The sequence below is a fragment of the Carassius carassius genome, chromosome 6 (assembly GCF_963082965.1).
Source record: "Carassius carassius chromosome 6, fCarCar2.1, whole genome shotgun sequence".
In the NCBI taxonomy this organism is placed as follows: Eukaryota; Metazoa; Chordata; class Actinopteri; order Cypriniformes; family Cyprinidae; genus Carassius; species Carassius carassius.
Genome location: NC_081760.1, coordinates 1,160,463 through 1,180,095, shown reverse-complemented (window position 1 = coordinate 1,180,095; position 19,633 = coordinate 1,160,463). Strand labels below are relative to the sequence as shown.

The 19,633-nt window shown below is 37.9% G+C and overlaps 1 protein-coding gene across 1 annotated transcript in view; it reads right to left on the bottom strand.

Moving 5' to 3' along the window:
• Positions 1 to 19,633, bottom strand: part of LOC132142168 (lipopolysaccharide-responsive and beige-like anchor protein) — a 204,301-nt gene that overhangs the window by 125,576 nt on the left and 59,092 nt on the right. The window contains exons 22-29 of the mRNA XM_059551824.1: positions 9,441 to 10,598; positions 9,166 to 9,341; positions 8,197 to 8,350; positions 7,634 to 7,814; positions 5,706 to 5,827; positions 5,275 to 5,382; positions 4,886 to 5,027; positions 4,458 to 4,788 (exon numbers count right to left, since the gene is read on the bottom strand). Coding sequence (XP_059407807.1) covers positions 4,458 to 4,788; positions 4,886 to 5,027; positions 5,275 to 5,382; positions 5,706 to 5,827; positions 7,634 to 7,814; positions 8,197 to 8,350; positions 9,166 to 9,341; positions 9,441 to 10,598 — 2,372 coding nt within the window. The remainder of the gene's footprint in view (positions 1 to 4,457; positions 4,789 to 4,885; positions 5,028 to 5,274; positions 5,383 to 5,705; positions 5,828 to 7,633; positions 7,815 to 8,196; positions 8,351 to 9,165; positions 9,342 to 9,440; positions 10,599 to 19,633) is intronic.

The following is a 19,633-nucleotide window of genomic DNA, read 5'->3' as shown; positions in this document are numbered from 1 at the left end:
TTGTGAATCATTTTGTTGTTTTCCATACAACTGGGACAAATGTTTATTTTTGTAATACGGATATTTTGAAGTATGGATAGTATACATGATATACTGTAATAACAAAAACAATCAAGTCTAAATATCAAAAGTTTTCATAGGCAGTAATGGAATAATTTTTGGAAACAAAAAATATATATACTGTATTGGCACAGCCAGAATTCTTATTTAGGTGTGTAATTGCAAACATTTTTTTTTTTTACATGTTTATTGTTTTATGAAGACAAGAAAATAAAAAAACAACAAATGCCAAACATAAGCACGGAATGCCTTTAAGACTTTTAGATCCACATTCCAGGTTTATTCCTCATGAAGTTGTTTGAGAAAGAATATATAGGCTAAAAGATTTTTTATTTGTTTGTCTCAGGTACAACTGTGTTATAACACGATTTTATTTATAAAAAAGTATTGTAAAAATTACTCAAGAATGATTAGGTGTGTCCTAATTTTTGACTACTGTACCTCAAATATTTTAAAAAAGTAAATAAAGAAATAAAACGGAATTAAAGAAAAGAATGCATGTTGAAGTAAACCAAAAGGGAAACATATTAAACACACAGCAAGTAACCATTGTAACATAATCATGATCACAAATGGTAAAAATGTTTGGAAGATAAAGACGTCAGCAGGCTTTCATAATGATCACGGGTCTCTTCTGCATTCTACGTGGTCTAGAGGTAAAAATGGAAATGGTTCATATCAGCTGAAAACACCTTTGGTGTTGAGTTTATCAGTGCTGACAGAGGAAAGTAATGCTACGCAGTCACCAGCTCCTCTCCAGAACACATCCACAGAGACGCTACAGCATCAGATAAGAGCCGTCTATAACAAACGTCCCGCTGGAAGCTGCCTAGCACCAAAGGCAGAAGAATGAGAGTGTTCTTCTCACACCATGTCTAAACATCTGATGTCTCCTTAACTTGAAAATATCCAGTGCAAGAAAATGAAAGGAATTTGAAAACTGGAAGCCATGACATCAGCATTTGCTGAACAACAGCGTGCTGTTACAAAAACTCTTTAAGAGCGCATTTCTGTTCTCTGTCAAGTGCTTGTTTACCACTGACCAATGGTGGGATGGTGGGGGTGGATGGCTGCTGCATCCATCTGCTCAAAGGCACAGGTTTTAAATTATTCAGCACACCATTAGCCACACTTAGCACCAACTCAAAACCACTGTCAATTAAACAGAGCTGCCAGGTGTATACCACCAGACGAGAGGCCAGCGCTGACCGGAGTTTGGATTCCAGACGAATGATTAAGAATTATGAATTATTTAGCAGTTGTAACCAACACTCCCAGAGACGACATGTAAACAGCATGTTTCCCGTAATCTGCACAGATGTGAGATCAGGTGCGAGGAAATGTGTGTGTGAGAACCTGATCTTACTGGACATGGATCGACATTTTCAACAAACAAGGGGCTTCTTTACATAGAAATGCTGCTTTAAATTAGTCTTGCTGGTGGTAAGTTTCAAACTGTGCCGTTTTATTTTATGTTTTTACTTAAAATACATTTAAAAGCCAAGCCAAGTTAAATACATTTTAAAAATGTTTCCCTTGGTGTCTTCTATAGAGGTAAGGGTACAAACATAAAACCAGAAGTTTCATGTCAGAGTTGAAAACAGTCAAGGCTTTTAAATTTTGTTTATATTTCATTATGACATATTCACAAAATTTCTGTCCATTTTGCTTCGACTGAAATGGCAAACAAACTAATAAAATAAATCAACATTTTAGTTGCTACAAATGTGGTGGAAATCTTGCATAGTAGCAAAATTTTCATTTTATTTATTTATTTTTGCTTGTCATACTATCAAAAGTAAGTTGTGATGCATCTTTTTCATCTCAGTTTCATAGCTGAAGATATTAAAGAACCTGTCAAGAACACCAGTAATTTTGTTATCTCTGTGCCATCCTATCCCTTCTCCAGCCATATTTATTTACTCACATGCATGTAATTTTTGTCATCATAACACCATTCACTGGGCTCTGGATCCTATCAGCAAATATGTGCAGACTTCATGTCAAAACAAGAATGGGGTAAGAAAGACATATGTTGAAATCAGGATGCTGTTGATAGAAAATAAATTTCACATCTGCTTTACCCTTGACCCCAGATCTGTTTTTTCCTCTAGATATAACACTCGTAAATCACCTGGGATTCAATCACTGCACCCTGGGTGTTCCATGCATGCTTCAGAATAACTTTAGAGAAGCTCTGTGTACAGAGTATAAATGGAGTATAAATGCAGCAGCATTTTTTTTCACACCTTGGTCTGAAAAGATAAATCACTTGTGAAAAACAGACCAAATTTTTGTGCCAAACATTTGTGTTGGTATAAACAGGCCTTAAGAAAAGCACTGTTTGACTGAAGACCTGATTGAGGACCAAGTCCTCTCTAAGAAAAGGTGGCGGCAGAAGAGAGCTGCAGTGACTGCTGGGAGCTTTGCGGGAGCCAACATAATCCCTGTCCTGATACCAGCAGCGCTGTGATACCTGACAGAGCATTCCTCAGATAAAACACAAGGCCAGATCAGAGGGATGTCTCACAGATGCCCAGAAGACATTGAAAGGAGAAGAGATGTGAAAGAGCAGGAGGTAAACAGAAAGAAGATGGCATGACAAACCACTTTCAGCTGCCAACACAAATGCAAAATCTCTTTTTTCTTCCTTTTTTTTTTTGTAATAAACCCTCTGGTTATGTCAGACTTATGCACAGAAAATGCAGCAAATAAAAACCAGACAGTGCAGACGTCAGCCAACACATAGCAATGGATCTTGTTTCCCAGCGCACCCCACCCTCCCCACGGATCAGCAGTTACACTACACTACACAGCAATGCAAAGGAATAAAAAACATCACAAGAGATACAAAAAAAGAATTGGTGAACATGCAATCTGACATCTGTCACTTATGTACACAAAATCTATTATTTACAGTATTTTTTTATTTTAAAATCTATTGACTGGGGTCAGTAAGATGCTTATGTTCAGCTAGAATTCATTGGATTTATTAAAAGTTACAGTAAATGTACAATGTTATGAAAGATTCCTATTTTAAACAAATGCTGTTCTTTTGAACTTTCTAATTATCAAAGAATCATTTTGAGATGGAGATTTATCATCTGAAAGCTGAATAAATAATCTTTCCATTAATGTATGGTTTGTTAGGATGGAACAATATTTGGCTTAAATACAACTATATGAAAATCTGGAATCTGAGGGTGCAAAAAAATCTAAATATTGGGAAAATCGCCTTTAAATTTATCCAAATGAATTCTTAGCAATGCATATTACTAATCAAAAATTAAGTTTTGATATATTTAGGGTAGGAAATTAGCAAAACATCTTCATGGAACATGATCTTTACTTAATACCCTAATGATTTTTTGCATAAGAGAAAAACGATAATTTTGACCCATACATTGTATTTTTAGCTATTGCTACAAATATACCCCAGAGACTTAAGACTGGTTTTGTGCTACAGGGCTACAAATTGAAAAACACATTTTAGAAAGAAAATGCAAGTGTATCAGTTTATTGGATCCATGCATTATGTCTTAAAGTGACAGCAGCCTAATACACCTGCTGCTGCCATTAATGAGAACCAAACAACAACAGAAAACAGAAAATAACTCACTGCTTTTGACTGAATATCTTTTCTAAATTTAATAAGGATTAATCTATACATTAATTTACATGGGCTATGAAGTTATATTTTATATTTGATTACAATTTCTATTGCTTGTAATTTGGTTGTATTTTATTACTGACGGTTTGCTTGTCTTTGGGTCACATGGGTCAAAAACAACAGCTTTTAATTTATTTTTAAAAATAACTATTTTATTTTTATTTATTATTCTTTTAACTCTTGTATTTACTTTTATTTATTTATAATATTATTCTTTTTATTTATTTTTTTAATCTATTTTTATTTTTTATTTTTTGTGCAGGCCTGACCAGCACACAAAATCTTTAGTGTTGTGCCATATCGCTATATACGAGACAAATAGCAGTAGAATTGCATTGTTCTTTTATTTTTCCTTATAATAACCATTTCTGCTCTAACACACACATACACGAACCAGCAAACACAGACACAAATCCACTGGTGGAGGAATGGACAAGTGTATGTGTATGTGTCTCCTGGGGCCCGTTTTGATAGGCTCTGTTTTTGTAAGGCTGTTTATTTGTGTGTAGAATGGCTCACTTCCACAGAAGAAGTCAGGTGCTCTGCTGGGGTGTCCATCATAAAATGCACAAAGACTCAAACTCAAAGAGAAAACATGTGTTGTTTTTTACATGATGTGTGCCTAGAGAGAACAAGAGGTATAAAATATCTTTGCGCCTCTAGCAAAGCCCTTACATCTGTGTGCACGGATTGGCCAGTGATCTATAAATCCTGATTGTCCACTCACCTGTCAAAGGAGTGAAACTGGACTGACTGGTCACGGGAAGCATCTCCCACTGCACCCAGAAACCCGGGCGGTATAAGGCTAGGGTCCACCATAAGGTCATCAGAGCGAGCACCAACAAGACTTCTCAGAATATCCTTGACATTTTTGCCTTTGCTGTCTCTATCAGCGACCTCTTGACCTCTCCTGGCTTCAGAGGACAGTGTAGACAGGGCTTCAGATACAGCATCCGGGCCGGTTCGTGTCTCACCATCACTGTGCATGGTTTTCGCATCCTCAATAATAGATTCTCGATGATGAGACAAACTGTTCTCAAGATCAGACTGAACACTCTCTGCAAAAAAAACACACTACTTAAAAACCTGAATGCATTTGTATCTGGTCTGTGGGTTCAGATTGCAGCAGTGATGTGTGTGGGTTCAGGCGGTCACCTGTGCTCCTGACAGACTGTGAGCGCTGGGCATGTCTTTTGTCATTGTGTGGCTCAAGGATGTCTCGATATTTGGATACCATGAGTACAGAGATGAAGTAGACCACTGCCAGGGCCAGGAACTGAGCCTGTTTACTGTCCTCCTAAAGCACAGCACACAACGAGTATTGTAAAAAAAATTAGCCACAGTGATGTTCAAAAGTTTCGGAAAGAAAGAAATTAATACTTTTATTCAGCAAGGATGCATTAAATTTATCAAAGGTCATTTCAAATGAATGCATACTTCTGTTTGATCGCACAATAGAAAATAAAAGAGCCATTAGCTGAATGAGTGGCAGATCAGAGTCAGCGAGGGAAGTGTTAGTTGAATACAAGTATGGATAGACTCACTATGTCTCTGAACACTACAGCACGGAGACGATTGATGTCCATGTCCTGCAGAAGCCGGTCTAAATCTCTGATAGGAGACATCCCTCCTGTCACAATGTCCACAGGACTCTGCAACACACAGTTCACACAGTCTCAGAACTAAAAAAACAACAACAAAAACTAGGGAGGCTATTGTTTGCTGTTCCACATTTAGACATCGCTGAGGCAGAGAGGCACTAATGCAACAGTTTTAATTCTAAATAATAGATGAGCTGTGAGTGTGGAGTGTAAGTTACACGACACATTAGGGAAGAAAAGGGGTTTATTTTTTACTGGAACTGTAAGAATCAAACCACGGTCCATTGAGCAAAAGGATTCTATTTAAAATTACCATCTGGAAAGTAGAGAGAAAGAGAGGGGGGGGGGTATCCTTGGCAAGATGTTGAACTTGCCTGTCCTGGTATAGACTTGGTGGCTCCCAGAAGGCTTTGCTGTCCACGGCTGCTCTCTGCACCAGACATACCCAAAGTGTGCTGCTGACATTCAAGACAGTTTCTCACAGCCATCGCACACACTGAGGAGAGAGAGAGAGCATGTAAGAGAGGGACAGACAGAGAGAGAGAGAGTGCAACTGAGAGGTAGAAATACTGAGAAGAAGACAACGTCACAGAGATGAAAGGGTACGAGAACGAAAAGATATATAGACTAAAGGAAACATGAGAAAAGGTCGTTGCATGACAATGAAAAAGGGCTTAAAATACAATTTTATGAGTGAAACCTTGGAAAACTGAAGCCATACGTAGACTTTATGGAAGTTTATGTGCATTTCTTAGGTGTTAAGTGTTTTGTGTGTTACAGTGTTGTCTCAAGGGTGTCTTGGGTAGTTTCTAAGACATTGCATTGTGGTTGAAAGGTGGCTGCTTACTGCTAAAAAATAAAAAGCCCACCCCTCTGTGATATCTCTATGATATTTTAGACTCTAGATATGGTTCAGTCCCTCCTTCAGTGTGTAAGTCTAAGAAATGTTTTAATGTGCACCTGGCAGATTGTCGTAAATCTAGTCATTTTAAAGCACATCTCGAAAAGCAGCACGATTCTAGGTATGGTGTGGGACGATAAAGTTTAATACAGTTCTGTTCAAAACTTTGGGTCAGTATGATATAAATTTATTTTTATATACGCATAAGTTTATAAAAAGTGACAGTAAAATTTTTATAATGATGGAAAAAAATTAGATTTGAAATAAAATACAATTTGTATCATCTAATCACAATTTCCACCAAAATTCTGAAATATATTAAAATAGAAAACATTTATTTTAATCTCTATAAATATTTCAGTAAATTGCCCAAAGCTTTTATACTAATGCTACTATTTTGTTTATATAGACTAAAAGTTGACTGGCCAGGTTTCCACCACTGTGGTGCAGAAAAATCCTCTTACTGCATTTAATTTGATGTACTGCATGCTATATGTGTGTGTTTGTTTTAATGAGTTTGAACTGCACAATAATGTGCATTTGACTGTGCATGGGTATGTCTCTATCCAACCTTCTATCGTCTCATACCTTGACAACTGACAAATGTACACTCCTAAACGCTCAGATTAAAAGTATTATTCCAGCACAGGAACCAACCAGCTTTTTCCATTTCAAGTCATTTGAGCGAAAGCATGAGCAAAAGACAGAAAGAGAGCTATAGAAGCAGAACCTTGTAACAGATCCCAAATCAGATTACACAATGGCAGACCTCATCAAATATTAATTTTATACTTTCAGCCCTCCTAAAAACAGACTTCAGTTTTATTGTGTTTAGAGGAGTGGGAGTTTGATGGTGACTAGACAGCTTCATGGAGTGTCATGTAGAGTGTGTGTGTGTGTGTGTGTGTGTGTGTGTGTGTGTGTGCGCGCATTTCAGAGCACTGCAGTGTGGAGAGCTTATAATAACACTATTAGAGAAATCTCACAAAACAGAGGAAGAGATCGAGGAATGGAAAGGAAAATTAGCCAATAGAGAGAAATCAATGAGCGAAAATGGCCATGCTCCAAATTCTGGTGAGCTGCCTCAGTGCACCAGATGTTTAGTTTATCAACATGCTAACATCAAACTCAATTAAAATCAATTGTGAGTTGATTCCCCGTGAAGGGGTTAGGATGATTTTAAGTGAGAGAAAAAAGGGGTCAGTGAGCGAGAAAAACGGGTTGAGAAAAAAGAAAAGCGGGATTTTTTTTTTTTTTTTTTTTAAGATGGAGGACTAACTAACTAACAGAGAATGAGTAGGATGGCAAAAAGAGATGAGGCACTGATTCAGGGATGTACACACACTACAATAAAAAAAATATTTTTTTTCACTAAATGAAAAGACAGAAAGAGAGATGTACCCAGACGCAGGCATTGTCTAAGGATTCCTCCAGAAGACATGTTCCTCTCGGCTTCAATTTCAGTGAAGTTGAGTGAACTGGCGAAGATCAGCACGTCCACGAGATTGATCAGCCTCTGCAAGAACATCAGTGACGCCTCCACAGCCAAACCCTGAGACGACTCGATGCTCTCCAGCTCGTGCTGCAAGACAGTGCCATCATCATCATCATTACTGTAACTACAGCCTTCATAATCAGCAGCATCTTCACTCAAATCTTCTGAATGCACTGATGGTCACCTTTATCATCACCCTTACTTTTCATTATCATGGCTATTGTGCTCAAGTTCCTCACAATCATTAAAGTAAGAATATAAATGATGATCGTTAAGACTCTTTGTTTTGTCAGGAGTAGCACGAGTGGATGGAATAAGACAGATAGAGAACAGGTGCTTCCATTTCTGTCAGTAACTTAAAGTTTTGAGCCATCCTGATGCATTCCATGTAGACAGTATTGCTGATTGTAATGGGTTCTTTTTGTTTTTGATGTAATACGAGGTGAAGATCGCACACACACATACTAACCGAAGAAGAGGTGGCTGCAGACAGCAGAGGAAGGATTCCTCCACAGGACATGATGAGGTTGTCCACCACCTGAGAGACTAGATGGACAGTGTTGTGCACAAACATCACGTTCTCACTGCTGTTCACAAAGTCCATAACTGTCTTAGTGGAATGACTGCGGGGAGAAGTGAGAAAAAGAAACGTAATGCAACATGACTGAGAACTGTCTGTGAGCTAATTCAAGGTAATCAACATTCTTGTACTTTACTTTAAATTATAGTCTGTAGAGCTGGGTGAAACATAGATATCTCGATTTTAATAGATTCTTATTTTTATGAAATTATATCGATTCATAAATCCCAAAGAATTGATTAGTCTAGCCTGTCAGATAATGAACGGTTCATTGTAGCACACCTCCCATCCAATAAATTGCAATAAGTTTTATTAGTTACTTTTGATATGATACAAAGTCTCAGATTTCAAATTCTGTCTGTTTTATAACAATATTCAAATAATTAATGCTGTTTAATGTGGAGTGAAAGATCGTCTCCTCCGCTTTAATAGCAGTTACAGCATGAAATAAACACAAATGAACATCTGAAGGCATGAGTAAATCTGTATCCTGTCTCATGTAATCTCTCAATCTCACAGCTAGAAAAATAACTCTAGAGAGGAGCATTTTGCTAAATATGCACCATGTGACATATTCATTATATGTATATTTTATTACTGTTCTTCAATATTTAATTTATGTTAAAATAAATCAGTTAAGATTTTGTGACAAACACCATTTAAATGTTTATGTTTCAAAAACATTTATTGGAGTAAAGTAGTCAGTAGTGTTGCGAGTTGTATGCACTGTATGAAGTTCTAATGCAGGACCATCTCAAACCTGATGCAAATTTGTTGGTGTTTTTACAAAAAGAACATATAGAGATTTTTTATCCCTTTGCATATTTGACCTTCTTTGGTTCTCTGTGCTTCTCTCACCTTCTCCACATCTGCACATCGGTCTCGATGGAGAACAATAAGTCGGTCAAAAGACGCTGGTGCATATGAGACCACTTGAACTCTGGGATACGGAACATGGTGGACCGGGCCGAAGACGAGCCCTCATTACCCTGAGCTGAGGGACTTGAGGCAGTTGCCTGATTTGGGCTCAGGTTCTGCAAAAGAGGCATTTGTTATTCTAATATTTATAAAGTCAAAGTGACGTGAAGTTTTCAATTTTCAAATTCGTCTGTTTTTAATATTGCAACACTTACTGTTGTCGAGGCATCCTTCAGCTCCAGTCTCTCTGTGTCTGAGGCCACACTTGACACATCCAGTCTAGCAATTTTAATCTCTTTGGTTTTAGCTGCTAAGGTCTCTGCTTTCTTCAGAGTGTCTTGGTTATTTCCTGGATCCTGTGAGATGCTTTCAGTGCTAGGGCTAGCTGAAGACGCTGTCGTCTCTGTGTGAAGCTTGGGCTCATTGGTGGCGGTGCTTTGGTTTAAATCCACCTCCACCATGGCAGCTGGTGTCTCCTCGGTTTCCTCTACTTTTTCATTTCGCAGTGGCTTCACATCTTTATCGGTTTCTAGCTTATTTTCTTTCTCTTTTCCATCATCTTCCTTTTCAGAACCATTGTCATCAGTCTCTCCGGCTGTGGCTGAAACAAAAGAAGACTCCTCTGTGCTGTCATCGCTGGCCTTTACGAAGTTGCTGACTGAGGAAACATCGATGCTATCTTCATTCATGACAGAGGCTAAAGTTGTGCTGGTCTCTTTGTGAGGCGAAGCCTCAGAGGTTTCTTCATCTTTGGCTTCCTTTACAACTGCAAGAGAAGAATCTCCAGGTCCTTTCTCTTCATCTTCAACCTGGACATTTAGCTCAGTTTCAGCAGTGCTTGTTTTACCATCATCTTCATCTGACATCTTCACAGCTTCAGTCTGAGTACTGTCTGAATCATCTGACACACTCAAATCAACTCTACCTTCAGTCATCGTGATGTCAGCCTCAACTCTTTCCAACTCTCCATCAATGTTAGCCTCCAAAGTTTTCACTTCATTCTCCTTTCCTGCTTCTTTCGTAGTGTCTTGTCCACCTTCATCACCTTTCTGTGGAGAAGCAGCAACGCTGTCCGTCATTCTCTCTTCTTCATCTCTTGCCAGAATGTTGGACATTATGACCGGGATTTGGGTCCTCGTTTGCTCACTGTCTCCAGGCTGATCTGTGACCTTCTCCTCCACACGTAGCTCAATTACAGTAGATGGTGCTTTCTCCTCTGTATTCAGCTCACCATTGGCTGAGGCGAGGAATTGAGAATCATGACTGGTGCCAGATATTGTTCTGATTCTGCTTTCAGATCCTCCCTCAGAACCCATCCGCTGGTACTCAACGAACATGTGGGCCAGATTCTCTTTGTGTTCCTCAAAGGTGACCTAATGAAACAGTGTTCGGAGGAATGTTAATTATGCAGAGCAGCAAAAAATAAATTCTAAATCAGGACAAACTAAAAATAAATTAGCAGCAAACAAGAACTTTAGGCGATCAAACTGTCAGTTCAAATGCACCTTATAGATGTAATTATTTTAGTGACCCTGGACCACAAAATCGGTCTTAAGTTTTAATTTTGCAAAATTGAGATTTATATATAAGCTGAAAGCTGAATAAATTACCTTTTCAATTGATGTATGTTTTGTTGTGATATGACAATATTTGTCTGAGATACAACTATTTGAAAATCTGGAATCTGAGGGTGCAAAAAAATCTAAATATTGAGAAAATCATCTTTCATCATGTTGTCCAGATGAAGTTCTAAGCAATGCAGATTACTAATCAAAAATTACATTTAGATATATTAACAGCAGGACATTTACCAACTATTTTCATGGAACATGATCTTTACTTAATATCGTAATGATTTCTGGCATAAAAGAAAAATCTAAAATTTTGACCCATACAATGTATTTTTGGCTGTTGCTACAAATATCCCCCGAGACTTAAGACTTAAGATAAGAAAACAAGAACTAACTGATAAGATAGGATAAGATAAGATAAGATAAGACGAGAAACAACTCGCAGCTTCTACACCAATGCCAGCATTTACATTTAGGCAAGAAAGCCTTATTATACGTAATTAATTGGCCGTTATTGTTCTAAATTAGCCTGCTACAAGCCTGGCTATTAATCTTCAGTGTGGTCTGGTAGGTAATCCATGGCTGTTTGCTCGTTTTCTTTCTCTCCTGACTCTCTTCTTTGGAATAGGCAAGACTATTAGTCTGGGCTTAATACGGCATTTAACATTTAGCTATTAAATCCAAACTGTGTATTTTCAGAAAAACACTGCCCTCTTTTGTGATGGGGTACCAAATGGAGCAAGGGAGACATATGGATAAAGCCACTCAAAAATTTTGAATCAATGTCCAAACATATCTGGAGGGCAAGTGAGGCATTTCAGGATTTGTAAAAAATGTGAAAAAATTAAACTCCAATATACCCCTGGTTTAAAAGCTGCACATGAGGCCCCATATTATCCTGTTAGGTATTATCTTCAATAATCAGTAAGTATATCATATGCTGTTAAATGTTTAAAAAATTCCTCATATGTACACTAAAAGCACCTCATTGTCTGGCAGCTTGCTACAATGCGCATTATACCATTAAAGTATATCGTCACGTGAAAAGCATTATCTTACTATAACCAGCAAACAGTACACGTGAGCCCTTGGTGTGTCGTAGAGATAAAGTTACTCTGGAAAGGAGGTAACTATAGAAATGTGGTTTTGAAACACAGCCTGAATGCCACCGGGTGGGCTAGACATCAGTTTCAGTCTGGTCTAATTTATTTCGGTCTGCTCTCTAGATGTGGTGTATGGAAAAACCTAAAATCTTAGAACACAGTGCAGGTTTCATCACAATGAGCGTTGCATCACCAGGGTGTATGGTTGCCAAATTATACAACTTAAGGCACGTCCATTTTTCAAATGACCTTTAAGAAAAATATTAATAATTCACTGTATTTAAAACAACTACAATATATGCATTGGGTATATCAAAATTTGATCTTCACCTTAATATGAGAATTGAACTAAATGAAAAATCCCTGATTAAAAAAAAGATTCATCGAGCATCAGACCGCAAGCTCAGCAACAGGCAGAAACCATGCTAAAAATCACTGATCTTAGATCAGCAGGGAGCAGTTAGCCACAGACACTCACAGTAGAGCTGGTAGGGAGCCTCATTTAGATCAACAGATAGTGAGTAACCGCAAAATAGAAAATAGGGACCCTACGAATGCTCTAATTGGATTAGCTAAATGTGATTCCATTCTGTAAAAATCAATGTGGTCAGCAGACTGAAACCCTTCTCTTCTGTCGGAAAGACACTGCTAGTATAAACAGCTGTTTGCATGAGTGTGGAGTAAAGGTACACAGAGAGAGACTCAGGAGAGCCTGGCAAGCAGAAGTTGAAAAAATATCTGAACATCACATTAAAAGCAGCGAAAGAACATGAGAAGCAAAACTGCGTAGTGTACCACATTTTGAATAAAAGTGGTGCACTTCGTCTTGATCCAGAGACTTTTTTTTTTTTTTTTTACTTTTCCACTCACTAGGTTTATTCTTAAAATTAAACTATAACAAAGTTACTATACAATAAAACTGAGATAAAAGAGATCATCACCAAAAGAGATCATTTCTGTAAAACAACTAAAAACAAAGGTTGGTCACTTCAAACTTCGTATAATAAGCTTGCAGAATGAATGGCAAGAAAGTAAATGGTTTATCAATGTCAATTTAAACAGTCAATGTTATCAATGTTTAAAAGCCGTCCAATGGGTTTCTTCAGTACAAACTGGCTACATACTGGATCCCATTGTCTTTGAAATCCACAGTATTGCTGTTGTCAAGCATGTTCTAAGATGGACAGGTCATTCCTTCCAACATCTCCATTAGACCCAATGCTCACAAGCATCTTTGTTTTTAAATCTGTTTCTTGTTGGGTAACAAGATTAATGTTAAGAAGGTCCAAAAATAAACTCTTAATAATGTGAGCAGACAATATAGAAGACACTATGTTTTATGTCCTAACATAACTTTCATATGATATTACATTATATTCTTCAAGCTCTATTCCCCTCTAAGGCATGCATTAAAAGTAGTTAATTAAAGGGGTCATATGATGCGATTTACATTTTTCCTTTCTCTTTGGAGTGTTACAAGCTCTTGGTGCATAAAGAAGATCTGTAAAGTTGTTATAAATGTTAAGTGTTGTCACTTTTGCAGGAAGATGTTCCTTACAGTGGAACAGAAGTGCTGACAAGGAAAGCATGAAGGTCTTTCACAAGGTTATCACTCCCGGATGAAATCTGTCCCTACACTAACTGTGTGCAGCCAGTCTCATTTATGCACAGTGCTGGGACAGGGGCACCTTGGGTAAGCTGTGATGTCAGCAGGCCCATCTGCAGAAACATCTGTCTGCCAGCAATGAGCTGGAAACGAGACTTCTTCTCCTTTGACACACACATCATGCCCAGTAAAACACAATCAGACTATGGCACACTTGCTAAAATTAAAATTGCACATTTCTGTTCTAAAATAATGTATTTAAGAAATATTTCATATCTATATTCTAATAATACATTTACCCAGACGGCGTTTACAGTGAGCTGGAAAAACAATTGAATAGTGAAAAAAAAAGCTTTGCATGCTTGTCTTAATGTATGTTTGCCTAGAGCATGTATTTATTTAGCAGGGGGTTCCCAAAAGGCTGGTTGAATTTATGAGGGCTTGTTCTTATGATTGTAAAGGCCATTTGAGATTAATATTAAATGTGCACATAAATGGAGATTTGGAGACCTTATATTACAACCTAAAAACCATACATAGCATTCACATATGCTGTGCATCTCTAAGATGCAAACATACACTCTTTCAATTCCACACACAATGCCTCTCTCTCTCCCCCTCACTCTCTCACACACACACACACACACAGAGAGAGAGAGAGAGAGAGAGAGAGAGTCAGCCGGCCCCTGCAGCTGAAAGGGAAAGCTACAGTGACAAACAGCTCTCCTACTCCAGAGTTGGCAGGAAATCTATCACGCTGGACAATAAAATTGCAATTGAGTTTTTTGTGCATTTTTTTTCCCTCAGCAGATGCATGCATCTCTGTAGCTCTGTGCTGCTGCACCTTTCCCGTTCATACGCACAACCCCCTTTTCTGTTTTTAGATCCCAGCAGTGACGCTGTAAACAGAACACGACCTTCCCTGCATTAATCTTGTGCAATTATAGCACAAAATAAGCTACTACAGGCTTGACCCATAGGAAGAGGAATGATCAATTTGTGTGCACTTGCTCAGCAGTGAGGAACACAAGCACACTCAAATATTACAAGTCTGCATGAAAAAGAGTGAAAGCAGAGCACGCTGCAATAGTTTAAAGCTGCTCAGTCCAACCCGAGATTGTGTTTTAATTTATTGTGATATATACAATGTGGCAATTAATTGTCGGTGAATGAGAATTTTTTTTTTTTTTAAGTATGTCTTTAGTACCTATCATCATTACAATTTTTTATTATATTATTGTATTAATCTCATTTGTAAATTATGGATAAAAACATCTGATACTGAATAAACATAAAAGTAAATGAGCACCGTTTGTTTCATTTTTAGGAGTTTTTCAGAGAGAGTTGTGTTTTGAGGGTTGTAATATGCTAAATATATAACCAAAACAAGACTATTTACAATGCAACCCGTTTGTACAATACACAGTGTGTGTGTGTGTGTGTGTGTTTCTTTCTCATATTTAAAGTATAACTGTGTAATTTGTCTGTAAAAAAAATCTCAATTATAGATTAATATGAAGAGACAACTCTCTAGAAAAACTTTTTACAATTAAGGTCCACAATCAAAACGTGATTGAGTAAATGTTGCATAACATCCAACTATATTATATAAAAATTTATATATTTTGAAATAAAATTCACTTATATTTTAGATATTCTCACTGCTTAAAAAAAAAAAAATGTTTGAACAAAAATGATCATTTGATGCATCTGTGGCCAGGTGTGTATTTTTTTTTTTTTTTTACAAGATCAAGCCAAATCAAAGCTATTTTGATTCAGAGGCCCTGGTTTGTGCATCTCTGAGTAGTGGTTAATGTTGTATAATTGACTCGGTGGTGCTATCAAGACATTTCAAGACGTTTATTTGAGCATCCTGATCAGCCTGACAGACAGTAGCAACATTGGCTTATTCAGTGGCATAGGTCTGCGGAAGCTGTTAGACCAACCAATGGGAAACCTGTTTGAAAAAAAAGCATATTTTTTTCTAAAAATTCAATTTGGTTATGCTAGTATTAGAAATAACCCACTTGAAGTCAATCTCAAGCTGTAATAAGTTTGCACATGCTGATGAAAGAGCACACTGAGCACTACATCTCATAGCACAGCTGCGTCCCCAAGTGGCCAGTGACAAGAACTTAAGCAGAGTGGAGCGATGCCAGGAGAGCCTGAGTCTGACACCAAATGACTTCACAACTCTTGGAACCACGTCCATATCACAGTATCAACAGAGCATCTCAAAATAGACAGCTCTGAAGCTAGAAAGCTCAGAAAACTGAGAGCCCTCAAATGCATTAAAGAGGTAATGCAGAGTGCAAATAAAAGTATGAACAGAGGGTTTGGCAGTGAAGAGAAATACAGATTCTAATCTGAGGAGTCTAGTTGATTATGGAGCGTAATAACAGTCATGTTTCTGCAGTGAGAAGCCAGTAGATTACAGCTGACGCAGAGAGCCAGAGCACATGAGGAAGAACCAACTAAAAGAGTGCAAACAGTGCTGAAGAAAGGAAGAGAGATACAGTGATGGACGGAGACACTAGAGAAAGAAAAATAGAAGAATAGTTGTACATCAGTGGACTTTTTTTTTTTAGGCAAAGTCATATTTTTTTTCCTATTTAATGTCTGCACATATGGATTATGGAACCTACACTAGCAACAAGCAACCAACACTCGAATATCTACTTTTATATACAAATATTTTTGTTATATTATATAGCATACTATTTTAGACTATTTAAAAGTTTGCGGTCAGCAGGAAAGTAATTAATAGTATTAATCCATAAAGATGCTTTAAATTGATCAAACTTCATAGTAAAGACATTTACGTTGTTGCAAAAATATAAATACAGTTTTTTCTGCTCATCAATGAATCCTAGTTTCCACAAAAATATTAAGCAGAATAACTGTTTTCAACATTGATACTAATAAGAAATAGTCAGTCAGGCGCTCGCTCGCTCAGTAATACACGCTGAAGGCTCGTTGCAAAATGGCCAATGCTCTAAAGGCCTTTGCGATGTTAAATTGCGAAGATTTTGAGTTTTCGTTAAAGGGTGTGTCCGTGGCGGCCTGGCGAATTTCGATGATTCGCCATGAAAAATGAAGTTGCTATAACTCAGACATACAATGTCCAATGTGCCCAAAACTTCACATATTTAATAAGACTCCTGACCTGAACATATTTACATGCGGGAATAAAAGATGTTATAACTCAGGCATAAAATGTCCGATCTTCCCCAAACTTCACATGTGTGATAAAAGTCCTGGCCTGAACAGATCTGAAGGCCAATATTCCATCGGGTGTGGCAAAATTGCTCGATAGCGCCACCTATACACTTTTAACGGAGTGCACCTCGAGCTATGTGAGATTTCGATAAAGGGAGTGTCCATGGCGGCCTGACCAATTTCGATGTTTCGCCATGAAAAAGGAAGTTGCTGTAACTCAGACATACAATGTCCAATCTGACCCAAACTTCGCATGTTAGATAAGACTTCTGCCCTTAACAGATCTACATTCCCATATTAAATTATAGTCATAGCGCCACCTGCTGGCAACAGGAGTTCGTTAAAATGCAAGATCGGACATTTTATGCCTGAGTTATAACATCTTTTATTCCCATGGCGACACATCGAATTTCGTCACGGCGCCATGGACACGCCTTTTAACGAAAACTCAAGATCTTCACAACTAAACATCACACAGGTCTTTAGATTAGACTGACCAAAAATGAAGTTGCTATAACTCAGACATACAATGTCCAATGTGCCCAAAACTTCACATGTTTATGCACTCAGTTGAAAGTGTATAGGTGGCGCTATCGAGCCATTTTGCCACACCCAATGGAATATTGGCCTTCAGATCTGTTCAGGCCAGGACCCTTATATACAATGTCCGATGTGCCCAAAACTTCACATGTTTAATAAGACTCCTGACCTGAACATATTTACATGCCCATATTCAATTATAGTCATAGCGCCACCTATAGGCAACAGGAAGTTACATATTTTACACTTCGACAGACTACTCCTAGAAATGTTTGATGTGTCGCCATGGGAATAAAAGACGTTATAACTCAGGCATAAAATGTCCGATCTTGCCCAAACTTCACATGTGTGATAAGGGTCCTGGCCTGAACAGATCTATCGAGCAAATTTTGCCACACCCGATGGAATATTGGCCTTCAGATCTGTTCAGGCCAGGACTTTTATCACACATGTGAAGTTTGGTGAAGATCAGACATTTTATGCCTGAGTTATAACATCTTTTATTCCCATGGCGAGACTTGGCGAGACTTTGAACTTTGTAACGGCGCCATGGACACGCCCCTTAACGAAAACTCAAGATCTTCACAATTTAACATTGCACAGGCCTTTAGATTAGACTGACCATAAAAAATACATTGATGTCAAAAAATTTCTAGGAGTAGTCTGTCGTAGTGTAAAATATGTCACTTCCTGTTACCTATAGGTGGCGCTATGACTATAACTGACAAAAAAGTCTCCTAATTCCTAATCCCAACAGGAAGTCGGTTATTTTGAATTTTCCCTGCAAAATTGGTGTTGTTTTTGCCATTTTCAGGGGTTGTACTTTAACGAACTCCTCCTAGAGATTTATTCAGATGAACACCAAACTTGGTCAGTGTAATCTAAAGCCATTTGCGATGTTAAATTGCGAAGGACTTGAGGTTTCGTTAAAGGGCGTGTCCATGGTGGCCTGACAAATTTCGATGTTTCGCCATGAAAAAGGAAGTTGCTGTAACTCAAAGGCCTTTAGATTAGGCATACCAAATTTGGTGTTGATCTTGTTTCTAGGAGGAGTTCGTTAAAATACAACGCATGGAAATGGCAAAAATGACAAAATTTGCTCATAATATTAAAAATAACCGACTTCCTGTTGGGTTTAGAATTTTGCTCTAAGAGACTTTTTTGTAGGTATTGGAGAGTTACATGTGTGTACCGATTTTCATACATGTACGTGAAACATAGCTCGAGGCGCACACCGTTGAACATGTATAGGTGGCGCTGTCGAGCCATTTTGCCACACCCACTTCTGAAACCCATATCAGATGTACATTCCCAAACTTCACATGTTAGATAAGACTTCTGCCCTTAACAGATCTACATGCCCATATTCAGTTATAGTCATAGCGCCACCTGCTGGCAACAGGAAGTGACTTGTTTTACGCTGCGACAAACTACTCCTAGAAATCTTTTGACATTAATGTATTTTTTTGTGGTCAGTCTAATCTAAAGGCCTGTGCAATGTTAAATTGTGGAGATCTTCAGTTTTTGTTAAAAGGCGTGTCCATGGCGCCATGACAAAATTTGATGTCTTGCCACAGCAAGAGAAGTTGTTGTAACTTAAAATGTTCAATCTTCCCCAGACTCTGCATGTTCGATAAGAGTCCTGGCCTGAACACATCTGAAGGCCAATATTCCATTATAATGATAGCGCCACCTGCTGGCAACAGAAAGTTTGGCACATATATGGAATAAACTTTGATATATTCCACTTATATGTACAAAAATCGGTACACACATGTAACACACCAATACCTACAAAAAAGTATCTTGGTACGAAATCCGAATCCCAAAAGAATTTTCTCTGCAAAATTGGTGTTGTTTTTGCCATTTTCAGGGGTTGTACTTTAACGAACTCCTCCTAGAGATTTATTCAGATCAACACCAAACTTGGTAAGTTAAATCTAAAGGCCTTTGCCATGTTAAATTGCGAAGATCTTGAGGTTTCGTTAAAGGGCGTGTCCATGGCGGCCTGACAAATTTCGATGTTTCGCTATGAAAAAGGAAGTTGCTGTAACTCAGACATACAATGTCCAATCTGCCCCAAACTTCACATGTTAGATAAGACTTCTGCCCATCTCTCCAATACCTACAAAAAAGTCTCCTGGAGCAAAATCCGAAACCCAACAGGAAGTCGGTTATTTTTAATTTTATGAGCAAATTTTGTGTCATTTTTGTCATTTCCATGCGTTGTACTTTAACGAACTCCTCCTAGAGATTTATTCAGATCAGCATATTTTACGCTTTGACGAAGTACTCCTAGAAATCTTTTGACATTAATGTATTTTTTGTGGTCAGTCTAATCTTAAGGCCTGTGCAATGTTAAATTATGT